This window comes from Polypterus senegalus, chromosome 14 (genome assembly GCF_016835505.1).
Source record: "Polypterus senegalus isolate Bchr_013 chromosome 14, ASM1683550v1, whole genome shotgun sequence".
Lineage (NCBI taxonomy): Eukaryota > Metazoa > Chordata > Cladistia > Polypteriformes > Polypteridae > Polypterus > Polypterus senegalus.
The window spans coordinates 98,297,116-98,311,627 of NC_053167.1; the positions used below are offsets into that span (position 1 = coordinate 98,297,116).

A 14,512-nucleotide genomic window follows, 5' to 3' on the forward strand; every position below is an offset into this window, starting at 1 on the left:
ATCCGCAAACCAGCGAAAAATCTGCGTTATATATTTAGATATAAATATATAGAGATATATATATATAGAGATGTTTACATATAAAATCTGCAATATAGTGAAGCCGCGAAAGTCGAAGCGCGATATAGCGAGGGATTACTGTGTATTTATTTATATATGTGTCCGCAGCGCACATCAGGATTGGTCGCTGAATTCATTGCAGACTTCCCTGGCCGTGTGATTATAAACTTTTAAAAGAAAGTTCAGATAAAGGATTGGGGAATGTGTGGGGATTGTTTGTGTCTGGGTATCTAATTTATATGTGTATATAGTTGTAATAAAGGTTAAGTACATGTGAATATATTTGCACCATTTATACAGTAAATAAGATATTCTTTCCGTTTCTTCCGAGCTGCAGGTTATGGCCGTATATATGTATAAGTAGGATTCAGTTATGACAGTTACGCATAGAATTTCGAAATGATACCTGCTTAATTTTTGTAAGTAACCTATATGTATATGTGGGTGGGTGTGTGTGTGTGTGTTTGTGTATACTTTAGAACAGAACTGACTTTAGTTTGAGAACATGGCGGCTTTAAAGACACTGACAGGAAGTGACGTTATCTGGACTGGAACTGGAAGTGATGCCATCGAGACTGGAAGTGACACCATCCATAGTGTCAGACCTGGAAAAGTGACATCTTCGGGACCGGAAGTGACATCATCTATGGCACCGGTACCAGAAGTGACGTCTGCAATAGTGCTGGTATCAGAAGTGACATCAACAATAGTGCTGGCACCTAGAGTGATTACCCGTGGGTTGTCTGCAGAGGACAGACAGGGAAAGTTAGTGCAGCTCGCCACTCCCTGTTCTAGTGTGGTACTGCTATTATTTAGGCCCTCTAGCTGCCTCCCAATTGCACATGTGTGACAATATATATACATACAGTGCTCAGCATAAATGAGTACACCCCACTAAATTTGTCAGAAAACCTTTAGTTTCCTTTCAGTATCAACATTTTCTATGAGATACTGTACTACAAAATACTCCCACAAATGTGGGCCGTTGATTGCAAACAAGATTTGTTAATTTGCACACACAAAAAAGTGATTTTCCTAACAAATTTATTCAAGCCCATGTTGAAAAAATGAGTACACCCCAATTATAGTCTTAGGAGAAAAGCCACACTTAAGACTGCCAAATTCTAATTAACACGCATTCAACCACAGGTGAGTCTAATGATTCATTTAAGAGGTGTCCAGCAGACAGGTGACTATAAAAGGGCATTACTTAACAAAGAAAAGCCCTTCCCATTTCTTGCTGTCAGCAATGGCTCCACATGGAAGAGAAATGTCAAAAAATCTGAGAAAGGAAATCATTACTTTGCACAAAGAGGTGAGGGCTACAAGAAGATCAGCAAAGCTCTACATATCAGTCAAAATACTGTAGCAAAAGGCCATCCATGGAAGTTAACATCTCGACAGAAGCGTCTTCTAATGAGAAGGGTTGAAGAAAATCACCGTGCAAGTTCACTGCAGTTAGCTAAAGCAGTAGAAAGCCAAACTGGAGTGACCGTTTCCCGTGACACCATACGGCGCACACTGCAGAGGAATGGCATGCATCGGTATCGTCCACGAAGGAAGCCTCTCCTAAAGCCCATGCACAAAAAGCACGCCTAGAATTTGCTAGGGCCCATGCTGAAAAAGATGAAGACTACTGGGACTCTATACTCTGGAGTAATGAGACAAAGATCACTGTTTTTGGAACTAATGGTTTCTAAACTGTATGGCGTCGTAAAGGTGAGGATTTCAAAGAAAAATGCATGGTGCCTACAGTGAAACATGGTGGTGGCAGTGTCCTTATGTGGGGCTGCATGAGTGCTGCTGGTGTTGGGGAGCTGCTTTTCCTTGATGGTATCATGAACTCAACAATGTACTGCTCTATACTGAAGGAGATGCTGCCATCACTCCGTGCACTTGCCCGTGTCGCTCAAACACAGGAAGCTCTGCAGTGTACTTGTTATTTTTTTTTTATTAGGTTATAGTCTTAAATAAAAGTGCATTTGTTTTGTTATACTTGTATAAAACTGTGCGCCAGTAAGGAATGTGATAGCAGACTGCTTGCTGCTTATCAACACATTTAAAGGACAAAAGACGCTGACGGAGAGGTGAGAAGCGATTTAAGGTGGGACAGATCTACAAGTTTTTTCATAGGCTCTGGTAATTCTAGTGTTAATGACACTTGCCTAACACTTGACTTCATTGAAAAGAAACACCCTGAAAAAGTTGCAACTGGTCGTGCAGCGGCGCTATTTAATGACACTTGCCTAACTCATTTCAGAAACATTCTAAAGGGGAGTACTAAACAAAACTCCTTGGACAGGTTTCTATTGAAACGCCCTGAGAATGAAAGTGATGAAAGCATGGCAAAAAGAAAAAGAAACTAGTGAAGAAAAAAATTAAGTTAAGCAAAAGTGAAGTGAAAGAAAAAACCATTACAATATGTTAATCGACTCTGCCAACATCTGTTTATTTCTTTAGATTCTCTTTTATGTATTAGGTTTTATTTTGTTTGTATACAATATTTGTTCATTATAAATACATTTTTCTTATGTTGAATACATTTAACAAAAAATTGGGGTGGTTTTTTGGGGGCTTGCACAAATTAATCTCATTTCAATTCATTTCAATGGGGAAACTATTTTGAGATACGAGCATTTTGACTTCCAAGCTCGGTCACGGAACGAATGAAACTTGTATCTCAAGGTACCACTGTGTGTGTGTGTATATATAATAAATATATATATATATATATATATATATATATATATATTAGGGGGTTTGCCCCATGCTCGCTTCACTCGCCTTCCCCCTCGGTCTGTGCTATGTGCCAGCCACTTCGTGTGTCTGCTGCTCGCGTTGTGAAGAGGGGGGTTGAATGTACCCCAAGGAGACGCGATCGCTCCTTCAAAACCCCCTCTTAAACGGTGATACAATGGGAAACAAATAAATTTTTTTTTTTTTTTTTTACCATCCTCCTTGCTCGATCAGCTGCTGGCTTGCTGCTGCTGCTGCCATGCCACGTCATCTAAATCTCGTGTAGCACTTCAAAAATTTAAAATCCTGTACAGCAGCTGTCCTACTGTTTGTCTTGGTTAAATCTCTTGGCTCAAAGTCTCGTCTCGTGGGATATGAGTTCTTTATATTTTTTAGTTTATAGTTTAAAAACAGAATAAGAATCTGAAAATCTAACATCAACACATTAAAGTTCGATAAATTCTGAAAAGAGTGATATCAAACATATATATGTAGGTTTTAAAATAAGAAAATATATAAATAAATATATACTATATAAATAGATAGATATAGATACATGTATATGTATAGATAAAGACACTTTCCATTATGCATAAAATTTTATAAGGTATTCTCCTTTTTTAAAAAGACGACCATAACACTGGCCATTCACTTTAAAATACATTGTTTACGGGTCAAATGTAAATTACTTTTGTAGTTGGGCTGTCAGAAAAATTGAAACACAAAGTAATAAAATAGAATTTGTAAGAAAAGGAATGCTTGTTTGACTTCTTTCTGTTTGCTATAAGCTCTTTGACTTCTTTCCACTCCTTTTATTATGAATAGAATGTATAGGTTTTGTGCAATTTAATTATTACCATCAAAGTCAAAACACACATAAAACCTAATATCTGTTGCAGATATGCAATATAAAGGTTTTTGGTTTACAGTAATCTACACAAAATTATATGTGTTTTTTTCCCTTTTGACCAGTGGCCTTTATAAAAAACTGTTATAACAATACATTACAAACTTGTCAAATGAACATGGATGCTCCATTGCGGATCAGCACCATTGTTGAAAAAATGAGCTGCAGTGAGATTTCTGTGGGGAGAGGAAGTGGAATGTGCTGAAATTCCCTGAAGGATATTGGTGTGTGCAGATCAGTAGGCTGTTTGGGTACCCATCTTGCACCAACTTTAAGGTACGCCAAGTCATCATGCACTTTGGCATACACAAATTCATAGCTGATATCCAATTGTGCAGCAGCAGTGAACAATGTAATCTGTCAGTCTCCTCTAATGAAGGCATTCGCCATTTTGATGTGGGCTTGTGTGAGTGTTGCAGATGGTCGACCAGATCAACTTTATTGTTTACACTTGTTGTTCTTCCCGCTTTAAACCTTTGCACCCATTCATAAATTTTTCATTGACTCATGCTGTTTTCACTTCAATATTAAGCCAAATGTAATAAACCTAACTGGTACTATTTTCTTAGTGTTTTTTCTATTGTTAATAGTCAAGGGAGAAAATGACATGTTTTTTTGCTGAGTTCCAAAAGTTACTTAATATACTAGTCAAACACTGGGCTCAGAGTGAGACTTACTGTACTAATCAAAATGTGACCTTTCACTGTGCAAGCACATACAGTAACTCTCATATTATGTCTTTAACCTACCAAATACTTTAAAGCACACTGGTTAAATTATGGAAAACATCCAATGAATTCAAAACTCAATAAGCACATCTTCACACAAAGGGTCATGGGAATCTGGAACAGACTGCTAACTCATGAGTTTTAAGTTAATAGTGTGACAGTTTACAAGAACTAACTGGATGAGGTATTGGAACAAGCTGTTACTAAAAACTGTGCAGTCACTTCTCGTTTGTCAGATTTGTTATGATAACTAATTTATCATCTGCCAAAATACTGAAATCCTTTGACAAAACATTTAAATCTTGATGGTACAAAAGATTCATTTCTCAGAAAATATCAGTACATAAAATTTTCCAGACCTCTGTTTTTAGTTTTCTCAAAATGCTGAAGCTTGGTTAGTTAAATAATATAATGCCTTTTTTGTTTGTTGTTGTGCTTCAAATAATTTTTATGAACCTTTTTAATTTAAAATATTTGTCTACCCTTTTTTTTAATCTACTATCTTTTTTGTTCTTCTTGGAGAGCATTTTTGACTTTTATAAAATACCTTTTATAATAAAAATTGATCTGGTCAATAAAGTGTTTGTTAACATTATAAAAGCTTACAAGATGGCGAAACATCAAGTCTTTACTGTTTGTCCATCTGTATTTTACTCTGTCATATATGTGAATGAATATATCCAGATTACAAACATTATGGCAGAAGACAGCTTTCCTGTAGTACCTGGAATGATTTCCAAAGAATTCAGACAGTGATGTCAACATTTCTAATTGTTGTTTTACTTGGCAAGCTGAAGTGCTCTCTACAGAGAATGGGGGAAAAGTAAAAGGCAAGTAATCAAACACAGTGTGATTAATTTTTTTTTACTACCATTAAGTGAGCAGAACACCATTTATTATTTTTATCAAGCCTCCCCCTTATATATTATTACCATGTGTCACTTTTTATTTAACTTGCAGAAAATGATGAGCAGATGGTTCTGATATTTTAGAGGCTCACATGTTGCATTACTAATTGTTTTTTATTCAATACATATATTAATGTGCTTGTAATACTTTGTAACTGTTGAATAAATATCTCTTTTTTTTTTTCTTCCTTAGGACCACCTCCTATTGCCAGCAACGAGCCTTAACAAGGGAAGCAGACCAAAGATGTCCCTTGTATTACCAGCAATACATCTCAATGGCAAGTGTAGTTCAACAGACATTTACTTTATGGGTTTACTTTTTATTGAATCTACTTTAAAAATAAAAATTAAAAAAAAAAAGTTTTTTTTCTGACTTTTAAATCCTGTAGCAAACATTGAATAAAAACTAAGCTTTATGTTTATCAATTTCTTTTGTTTTTAGTGTTCTAAACATAATTGGTTTACTATTTAACATTGTATCTCTGGTTCATATATAATTAAGTGATCAGGTGGAGTCAATAAATCCTTGGAGGTCATTTGTTAACTAACGTACAATAGTGATTTTGTTGCAGTAAATGTCTTTGGCATCATTATTTTTCTCAGATTCTGTAAAGCATGTCCTGTCTTGATTTTGAAGCATTCTTTGCATATATCAAAGGAAAAATGTACCTAACACAACAATACTTGCTTCAGTAAAGAATGAGCCACACCAAATACTTCTTTTCTACCTTCCTTATCCTACCTAAAAATACACCTCTAATTTTACTAACTTTCTCAAATTAAACCAGTGTCTTGCAAAATATGTTGCCCCATTGCCAGTCTTGGCATTGTTTACTTTTTTGATCTACCTCATTATAGCTCATAATAATTTTCCTTTGACAATAATCATAAAAGAAAAAGATCAGTGCTGCATAATTGCAGTTAATTATAAGAACAACAATTTATTTCTTGTTTAACCCAAAATCACACAATGAGTGTTGCAATGGGCTTTAACAGGTCCTTTTTTGACAAAAACTCCCATAAAAGACCCTTGTAGGAAAAAAAAAATGGGTGAAATCTTAGGAAAGGCAATTCAGAGAGAGACACCTTTCCAGGTAGGTTAGTTGTGCACTGAGTATCAAAAAAAGTGCATTTTCATACTTGCTCATCATTATATGTTGTTAGCAAGAATCGCAGTCCATTTATCTGTTATCAAACAAACCTAATCCATCTCAGCACAACCCTGGGCACATTCACACGGACAGCCACAGAGGGCCAGTTTGGAGTTACCTGTTAACTTAGCACACCTGCCTTTGGGATGTGGTAGGAAAACCAAAGTACCCAAAAGCAAAACCCACACAGACATTATGAGAACATGCAGATACCACTTGTGAAACTATACCGCTTTGATGTATGTCCAGGACTCTTGGGCTTAAAGGGAGCAATGCTAACTACCGTATGCAATACAGGACATACCATATAATTTATTACATTTTAATAAATCAAACCGAGTCTCCAAATAATCAATGATGCCACCCTAACAGTCATTTCATACTGTTGTGCTCTGATCTTTGGAGACCCATACCTCTCTAAATTATTAGTGATAACATGATTGAATATTGCATTATCTGAAAAATAGCATGCTACATTAAATTGAAAGATGTATTATTTTAAGAACTGCAACAATACATTCTTTTGCTGGTGCAATAAATAACACTGCAACTCCTGTGGGGATCAGTCCTGCTCTTCCCATGAAGTTCTGATTTGATTGTTTGACCCTTATCCTGTGGTGACTTTTTTTAAAATGAGCTGGCTATGCCAGCAGTAGGTCTCTTGGCAGTTCTCATTGAAGTCTCTGCAGAGTAGAAAATTTAAAAATTATTTGCACATTTCCTTTCATGTGCTCTTGTCATAGTAGATCCAACTTTCAGTGTGCTGCTGTACTAGGTTTGTTTAAACTTCTGTGTAATATAAATGTTTATGGCTTTGTGAATGCTATTGTGAAATAAAATGGGAAAGAAATCAGATCATTATTTTTTTTTAGCTTCCATAGGAATAACCAAGTAACAGAAGGTAATTTCAATTTAAAACCAATTAACAGTTTCTGGCTGAAGGCTAGAAAGACTTAAAGATCCATAGACCATTATAAAAAATGACAGAAAATAAACCTCAGTGAATTTCTTTTTTAGATTTTTCAGATTCAAAATACAGAACTTTACACTATACCTACTGTATTCTGTGAGTCGAAATATAATTTTCTATACCTAGACAGATCAGCTACAATTCCACTGACAGGTGTAGTGAACAGCATTGATTTTTTTCTTTCAGTGGCACTTGTCAAGGGGTGGGATATATTATGCAGCAAGTGAACAGTCAGTTCTTGAAGGTGATTTGTTGAAAGCAGGAAAAATGGGCCAGCTTAAAGATCTGAGTGGCTTTGACAGGGGCCAAATTATGATTGATAGAAGACTGGGTCACAGCATGTATAAACTGGCAGGTCTTGTGGGGTGTCCCTGGTATTCAGTGGTTACTCCCTACCAAAAGTAGGCAAAGGAATGACAACTGGTGGACTTATGACAGGGACATGGGTACCCAAGGCTCATTGATGTGCATGGGTAGTGAAGGCTAGCTCCAATCCCACAAATGAGCTACTGTAGCACAAATGCTAAAAAAAAATGTATTGCTGGCCATTAGAGAAAGGTGCTGGAACATATTGTGCATCACAGCTTGCTGTGTAGCTACAGATCTGACACAGTACCCTTTGCTTACCCCTTTCCACCACTGAAAGTATCTTCAATGGGCATGTGAGCATCAGGACTGGACTGTGAAGTAATGGAAGATGGTGGCCTGGTCTAAAGAATCAAGTTAATGTTTAGATCATGTTGATAGCCAAGTGCGTGTGCATTGTTTACCTGGGTAGCAGATGGCAGCAGGATACACTATGGGAAGAAGGCAAGCTGGCGGTGGCAGTGTGAGGCTCTGGGCAATGTTCTTCTGAGGAATCCTTGGGTCCTGGCATTCATGTGGATGTTATTTTGACACATACCACCTACTTAAAGATTGTGGTAGACTACGAATACCCTTTCATAACAATGGTATTCCCAGATGGCAGTGCCCCACTGTAAAGCAAAATTTGTTCAGGAATGGTTTGAGAAACATGACAAAGAGTTTAAGGTGTAAAGTTAGCCTGCAAATTCCCCAGATCTCAATTGGATCAAGCATCAATGGGATCTGGCGGAAAAAACAAATCCGATCCATGGAGGCCCCACCTCACAACTTGTAGGACTTAAAGGATCTGCTGCTAACTTCTTGGTTTCAGATACCACAGGATACCTACCTCCAGATGTCTTGTGAAGTCCATGCATTGACATGTCACAGCTGTTGTGGTAGCACGATCTACATAATCTTAATTAGGTGGTCTTAATATTGTGGATAAGTGGTGCCCTAATACGAGCCATAGAAATTAGTCAGGAACATTTTGTTGAGGCCTCCAGGACTTAAGATTACTTTGTATTGGAAATGTACTCTGGTACACTGTATTAAAAAAATCTGTTTATTTTACACCTGTTCTGTAGTTTGTCATTCAACTATCTTCAGATATTTTTATATTCATGACTTCTGAGTTGCTCAGTAATTGTACAAGGTAAATAATACATGTAAAACTACTGCATAAATGTTTGCAGTTTTTAACTGTTTAATCATTTCTCTTGTTTGGTCATTGGCTTGGTCATTTATCATAATATTTTTCTAAACATATAACTTAAAAAGGTTTTGTATTTCTACATAAACGCATGCTAGTGTACAGTTACACTTTAGAATAAAGTATAACATTCAAAGTGCACAAGAACCATGATATCTCTGTCTGCCCTTCCTATTCTCTCACGCTGGAATAATAAACATAAGTCCATGTTTTGATTGTGTGATGAAGCCTGCTTAAATGCAGAATGGGTGTTCAGATTTCACATGGAAGTCACAATGGGACCCAAATTCTACCCAGATTTATGTAATATATATATATATGTAGCTGCCACCTCATATAGAAAAATATACATCAGGCATGAAATGTGTTGTACAACCACTAAAAAGAATATAAAAAGAATAGCCATGAAATTATACTGCTATGTCTTAAATTTGAAATGACATGATTTTTTCAGCAAAGCTGAACATAGTGAGAATGACTAATTTCTATTTATTCAAAGGAAAAATTATAGTCATGTGTTTTAAATTTAAAAGGCATCAATTTTTATATTTGCTAAAGTTATAATTAAGGAAAACTAAACAATGTGAAATATATAATTATGTTTTAGTGTTAATTTAGCTGTATTTTCGATTGTTAAGCTTAAGTAGGGAATATAACCTTTTCAACTAAGAAAAGTCATCATCCCATGTAAGTCTGTACAAAAATTTTTAAAACTAACAAAACATTTTTGTATAGTACGTATTATTCCCAAAGCCTGGGAACATTCTAAATATGAAATCCCCACTTGACCACCATTTACTTATTCAATTAGGGAGGCCTTCATTTCTGTTACAAAGACTCCTGAACATGAACTTTGCTTTCTTCATGCAACAAAGTTCTATTTTCAGTAAAAAAAAAAAAATTAAAAAGGTGTTGATTCAGCTAGGACTGCAAGTTTAATTGACACTGTGTACAAGAACTATACCACTTTCACAGCATTAACAGTACATTCAGAGCTGGCTTTATGCTGACTGAATCTGAGGTGAAAGAGACAAAATATTGTATACTTGCTTTTTGTATATTTCACTTCCACAAATATTCACGTATTTGAGAAAACAACAATGTTAGCATATTGATAGTTTCAGTGTGGTTTGAAGGAAAATATTTGCATCTGCAACAAATGCATGCCTGGTTAAATTGAAAAAGCAATATGTTGTTTATTCAGACAACTTATATTCAGACCAGCTTTACAGTAAACCAGGCGTTCTGAGTCTGGATGTCATTTAATAATGTTTGTAATCATTTTGTTACATGTGTGGTATGAACACATTTCATGCCTTTTGTATATTTTTCTAGTGTTATGAGGTGCCTACTACCTGTATATTACAAAAGATTTGATAGCATTTGGGTACCATGGTGACTTCCATGAGAAATCTGAATACTTTTCCTGCATTTAAGTGGGCCTCTTTTAAACAATAAAAACTTGGATATATGTTTATTATGGTAGCGTGAGAGAATGCGTCTTGGTGTCATCCAGTATACTTACTGTTTTATAGGCATCGCTGTTAGGACAGGCTTCAGTTCCCTGACTAGAACAAAACAGAATCAAAACTCGGACAGAAGGATGGATTGATAGCTTTGCATCTTTAAAACAGCAATGTCAAACTTAGATTTTGGAGGGCCGCAGTGGTTACAAGTTTTTGTTCCGGGAACTTTCATAATTAGTAACCAATTGCTCCTGCTAATGGAGTAAACTTCCTTTCCCTTCATTTTAAGTTCAGTGCAAGTCAGAGACTAAAGTTTGTAGATGGCTTGTGCATTATTCCTGATTGTACCAGGACAGACCCTTGCTTCTTACGCTTTTTTTTTTTATTTCAGATCAAAATAAACTGAATAAATAAATAATTTCTTTTTTATTTTAAAGATATATTGATCAACCTAAAAATTCACAGACAAATGTGAATAATTGTGTATATACAAGAAACTGACCCTCACAGTACTCCCACATTTACTTTATTTTTTAGGTGCCCACCTTGCATGGTACACTTTTGTGTAAGAACTGAATAAATTTGTAGAGCAAAATGTTGTTTAAATGAATGTACATTAATATTGACCATTGTTGATTTGAAAAAACATAAATTGCCTTATTTCTAAAGTTTTGGAATCTTTTTCCTACATTCTATATTTCTAACCATACTTGTAACCATAAATGCCTATTTTCATGTAGGAAAAATATCTTATAAATAAGACAATGAACTGTCTTTAACATACATTGTAAATCTGTGATTCAAGCCAGTTATGTCTGTAAATAATTGAGTCAATGTTACTAGTTGGGTAAATTGTGCCGTTTACATTTTGGACCTGTCAACAATTTTGCACAGGTAAAGACTTAACATGGTACTAGTTATAGTAATTGAATGGCATGGACTTAATCAAATTATTCTGATATATAGAGTTTACAAAGTTGTTACTTTGACAGTTTTTGTTTTAAGGAATAGCAAAAAAATGAAATATTACTACTATGTAATACAACACATGTAAATGCGAAAACGTTCTGTGGCTAAGTTAAATAATAACTGCTGCAAAGGAGAGAAGTTAAGTATTTCTTAGCAAACTATGCCTGCAGCTTTAGGGAGATAATCAAATAAGAGAACAATAGAATATAACAAAAAACCTTTCAATGTAAAAAAAAAAATCTTGATTTTAATATGGATATTTTCCTGCTTTGTTGTAGATAGTATAGGCTCATGAATAAAATATGTGATGAATACGGACATTACTAATGCATATTACTGTAATAAAAACTATCTACACTGTTATCCACTGTTTTGCAACACCGGGTACTTTATTAGATGCTTATGTATTAATTGAGAAAGTTGAAACCAAGGCCTTTTCTAATAAAAGCAGCAATTTTGTCTGCACATATTATTTTGTTTCTTTATTTTTGTTTTCATAAGTAAACATTCTGAAAATTTGTTTTGTGTGTTACAGATAGTCAATATTAATATAATAAATGTGGCTTTGATTTTTGAATGCCTTTCAGAAGTAAAATGTGTTCTTGATACAGTACACATAAAATTAGGAAACAGTATATTTTGTTTTACAAGAGTAGAAAAATTGATATTGCAAGACTGTTGAAATGTATTAAAGACTTTAACCCAGAACAAAAAAGTAAAGTTGAGTTAATGATTTGCCAGATATTTATCAACCATAAAAATTTAGGAATGTGCATTATTAGACTCTAATATTTTGGATTTTTAGATTCAAGCATTTTTATTAGCTCAAAGGTAAAATATGAAGTTTTTATAGCATTTTGTCCGAGGTAGATACAACCATTATTTGTCAGTTTTCATTAATGCTATCATGCAGACACATCATGGCTTTAAAACAAAACAGTTGCAGCTGTGTGGGAAATAATACAAAATAGTGGTATCGTGATGGGCTGGCGCCCTGTCCAGGGTTTGTTTCCTGCCTTGCGCCCTGTGTTGGCTGGGATTGGCTCCAGCAGACCCTCGTGACCCTGTAGTTAGGATATAGCGGGTTAGATAATGGATGGATGGATGGTATCGTGAAACTGAGGAAGTCCCAAAAGCACTAGTTCAAAAAATACCCTTGTAAAATTGCACACTAGTGGGGGGATTCCATCAAAAACCTCGACTAGAAACCCAAAGTGCTGACAACAAATCTTTGTTTAAAAAAAAAAAACAAACATGGCTTAATTTCCCAAAGACTGTGCAAAGCACCAGGCTGAGAAGAGCAGAAGGCAAGGCAAAACAGCAAAGAAGTTCCAAATCAGAATGCAGAAATCATAGTTGAAAACAGAGTGGAGGTTCAAAAATCAATTGACACAGTCCCAGTATGAAATCCAGAACCGTAGTCATAAAACAAGAGCACAGGTTCAAAATGCAGAAAATCAAAAGGCAGTAACAAAAACAGAAACTCACAATAGCTCTCCACTCCTCTTGCGTGTTCAAAATGAACTGCCGGGAACTATGGAAGGCCATCTAATAAATTGGGTGGCGGGCTATTCCTGGAAGTGATTGGCAGGAGGCCCCACACTTGGGGGACCACCCCCAAAACACAAGGGACATAACCTAGGACATTATTACTTACAAATAAACACAGAAAAATGTGCATACAGTGGTGTGAAAAACTATTTGCCCCCTTACTGATTTCTTATTCTTTTGCATGTTTGTCACACAAAATGTTTCTGATCATCAAACACATTTAACCATTAGTCAAATATAACACAAGTAAACACAAAATGCAGTTTTTAAATGATGGTTTTTATTATTTAGGGAGAAAAAAAATCCAAACCTACCTGTGTGAAAAAGTAATTGCCCCCTTAACCTAATAACTGGTTGGGCCACCCTTAGCAGCAATAACTGCAATCAAGCGTTTGCGATAACTTGCAATGAGTCTTTTACAGCGCTCTGGAGGAATTCTGGCCCACTCATCTTTGCAGAATTGTTGTAATTCAGCTCTATTTTAGGGTTTTCTAGCATGAACCGCCTTTTTAAGGTCATGCCATAGCATCTCAATTGGATTCAGGTCAGGACTTTGACTAGGCCACTCCAAAGTCTTCATTTTGTTTTTCTTCAGCCATTCAGAGGTGGATTTGCTGGTGTGTTTTGGGTCATTGTCCTGTTGCAGCACCCAAGATCGCTTCAGCTTGAGTTGACGAACAGATGGCCGGACATTCTCCTTCAGGATTTTTTGGTAGACAGTAGAATTCATGGTTCCATCTATCACAGCAAGCCTTCCAGGTCCTGAAGCAGCAAAACAACCCCAGACCATCACACTACCACCACCATATTTTACTGTTGGTATGATGTTCTTTTTCTGAAATGCTGTGTTCCTTTTACGCCAGATGTAACGGGACATTTGCCTTCCAAAAGTTCAACTTTTGTCTCATCAGTCCACAAGGTATTTTCCCAAAAGTCTTGGCAATCATTGAGATGTTTCTTAGCAAAATTGAGACGAGCCCTAATGTTCTTTTTGCTTAACAGTGGTTTGCGTCTTGGAAATCTGCCATGCAGGCCCTTTTTTGCCAGTCTCTTTCTTATGGTGGAGTCGTGAACACTGACCTTAATTGAGGCAAGGGAGGCCTGCAGTTCTTTAGACGTTGTCCTGGGGTCTTTGTGACCTCTCGGATGAGTCGTCTCTGCGCTCTTGGGGTAATTTTGGTCGGCCGGCCACTCCTGGGAAGGTTCACCACTGTTCCATGTTTTTGCCATTTGTGGATAATGGCTCTCACTGTGGTTCGCTGGAGTCCCAAAGCTTTAGAAATGGCTTTATAACCTTTACCAGACTGATAGATCTCAATTACTTCTGTTCTCATTTGTTCCTGAATTTCTTTGGATCTTGGCATGATGTCTAGCTTTTGAGGTGCTTTTGGTCTACTTCTCTGTGTCAGGCAGCTCCTATTTAAGTGATTTCTTGATTGAAACAGGTGTGGCAGTAATCAGGCCTGGGGGTGGCTACGGAAATTGAACTCAGGTGTGATACACCACAG

General features: G+C 36.2%; 1 protein-coding gene across 3 annotated transcripts in view; it reads left to right on the forward strand.

Moving 5' to 3' along the window:
* The window catches only part of atf6 (activating transcription factor 6), a 188,881-nt gene that overhangs the window by 148,885 nt on the left and 25,484 nt on the right, over positions 1-14,512 (forward strand). For all 3 annotated transcript variants that reach the window (XM_039734832.1, XM_039734830.1, XM_039734831.1), the window contains one exon: positions 5,533-5,617. In XM_039734832.1, coding sequence (XP_039590766.1) covers positions 5,533-5,617 — 85 coding nt within the window. The remainder of the gene's footprint in view (positions 1-5,532; positions 5,618-14,512) is intronic.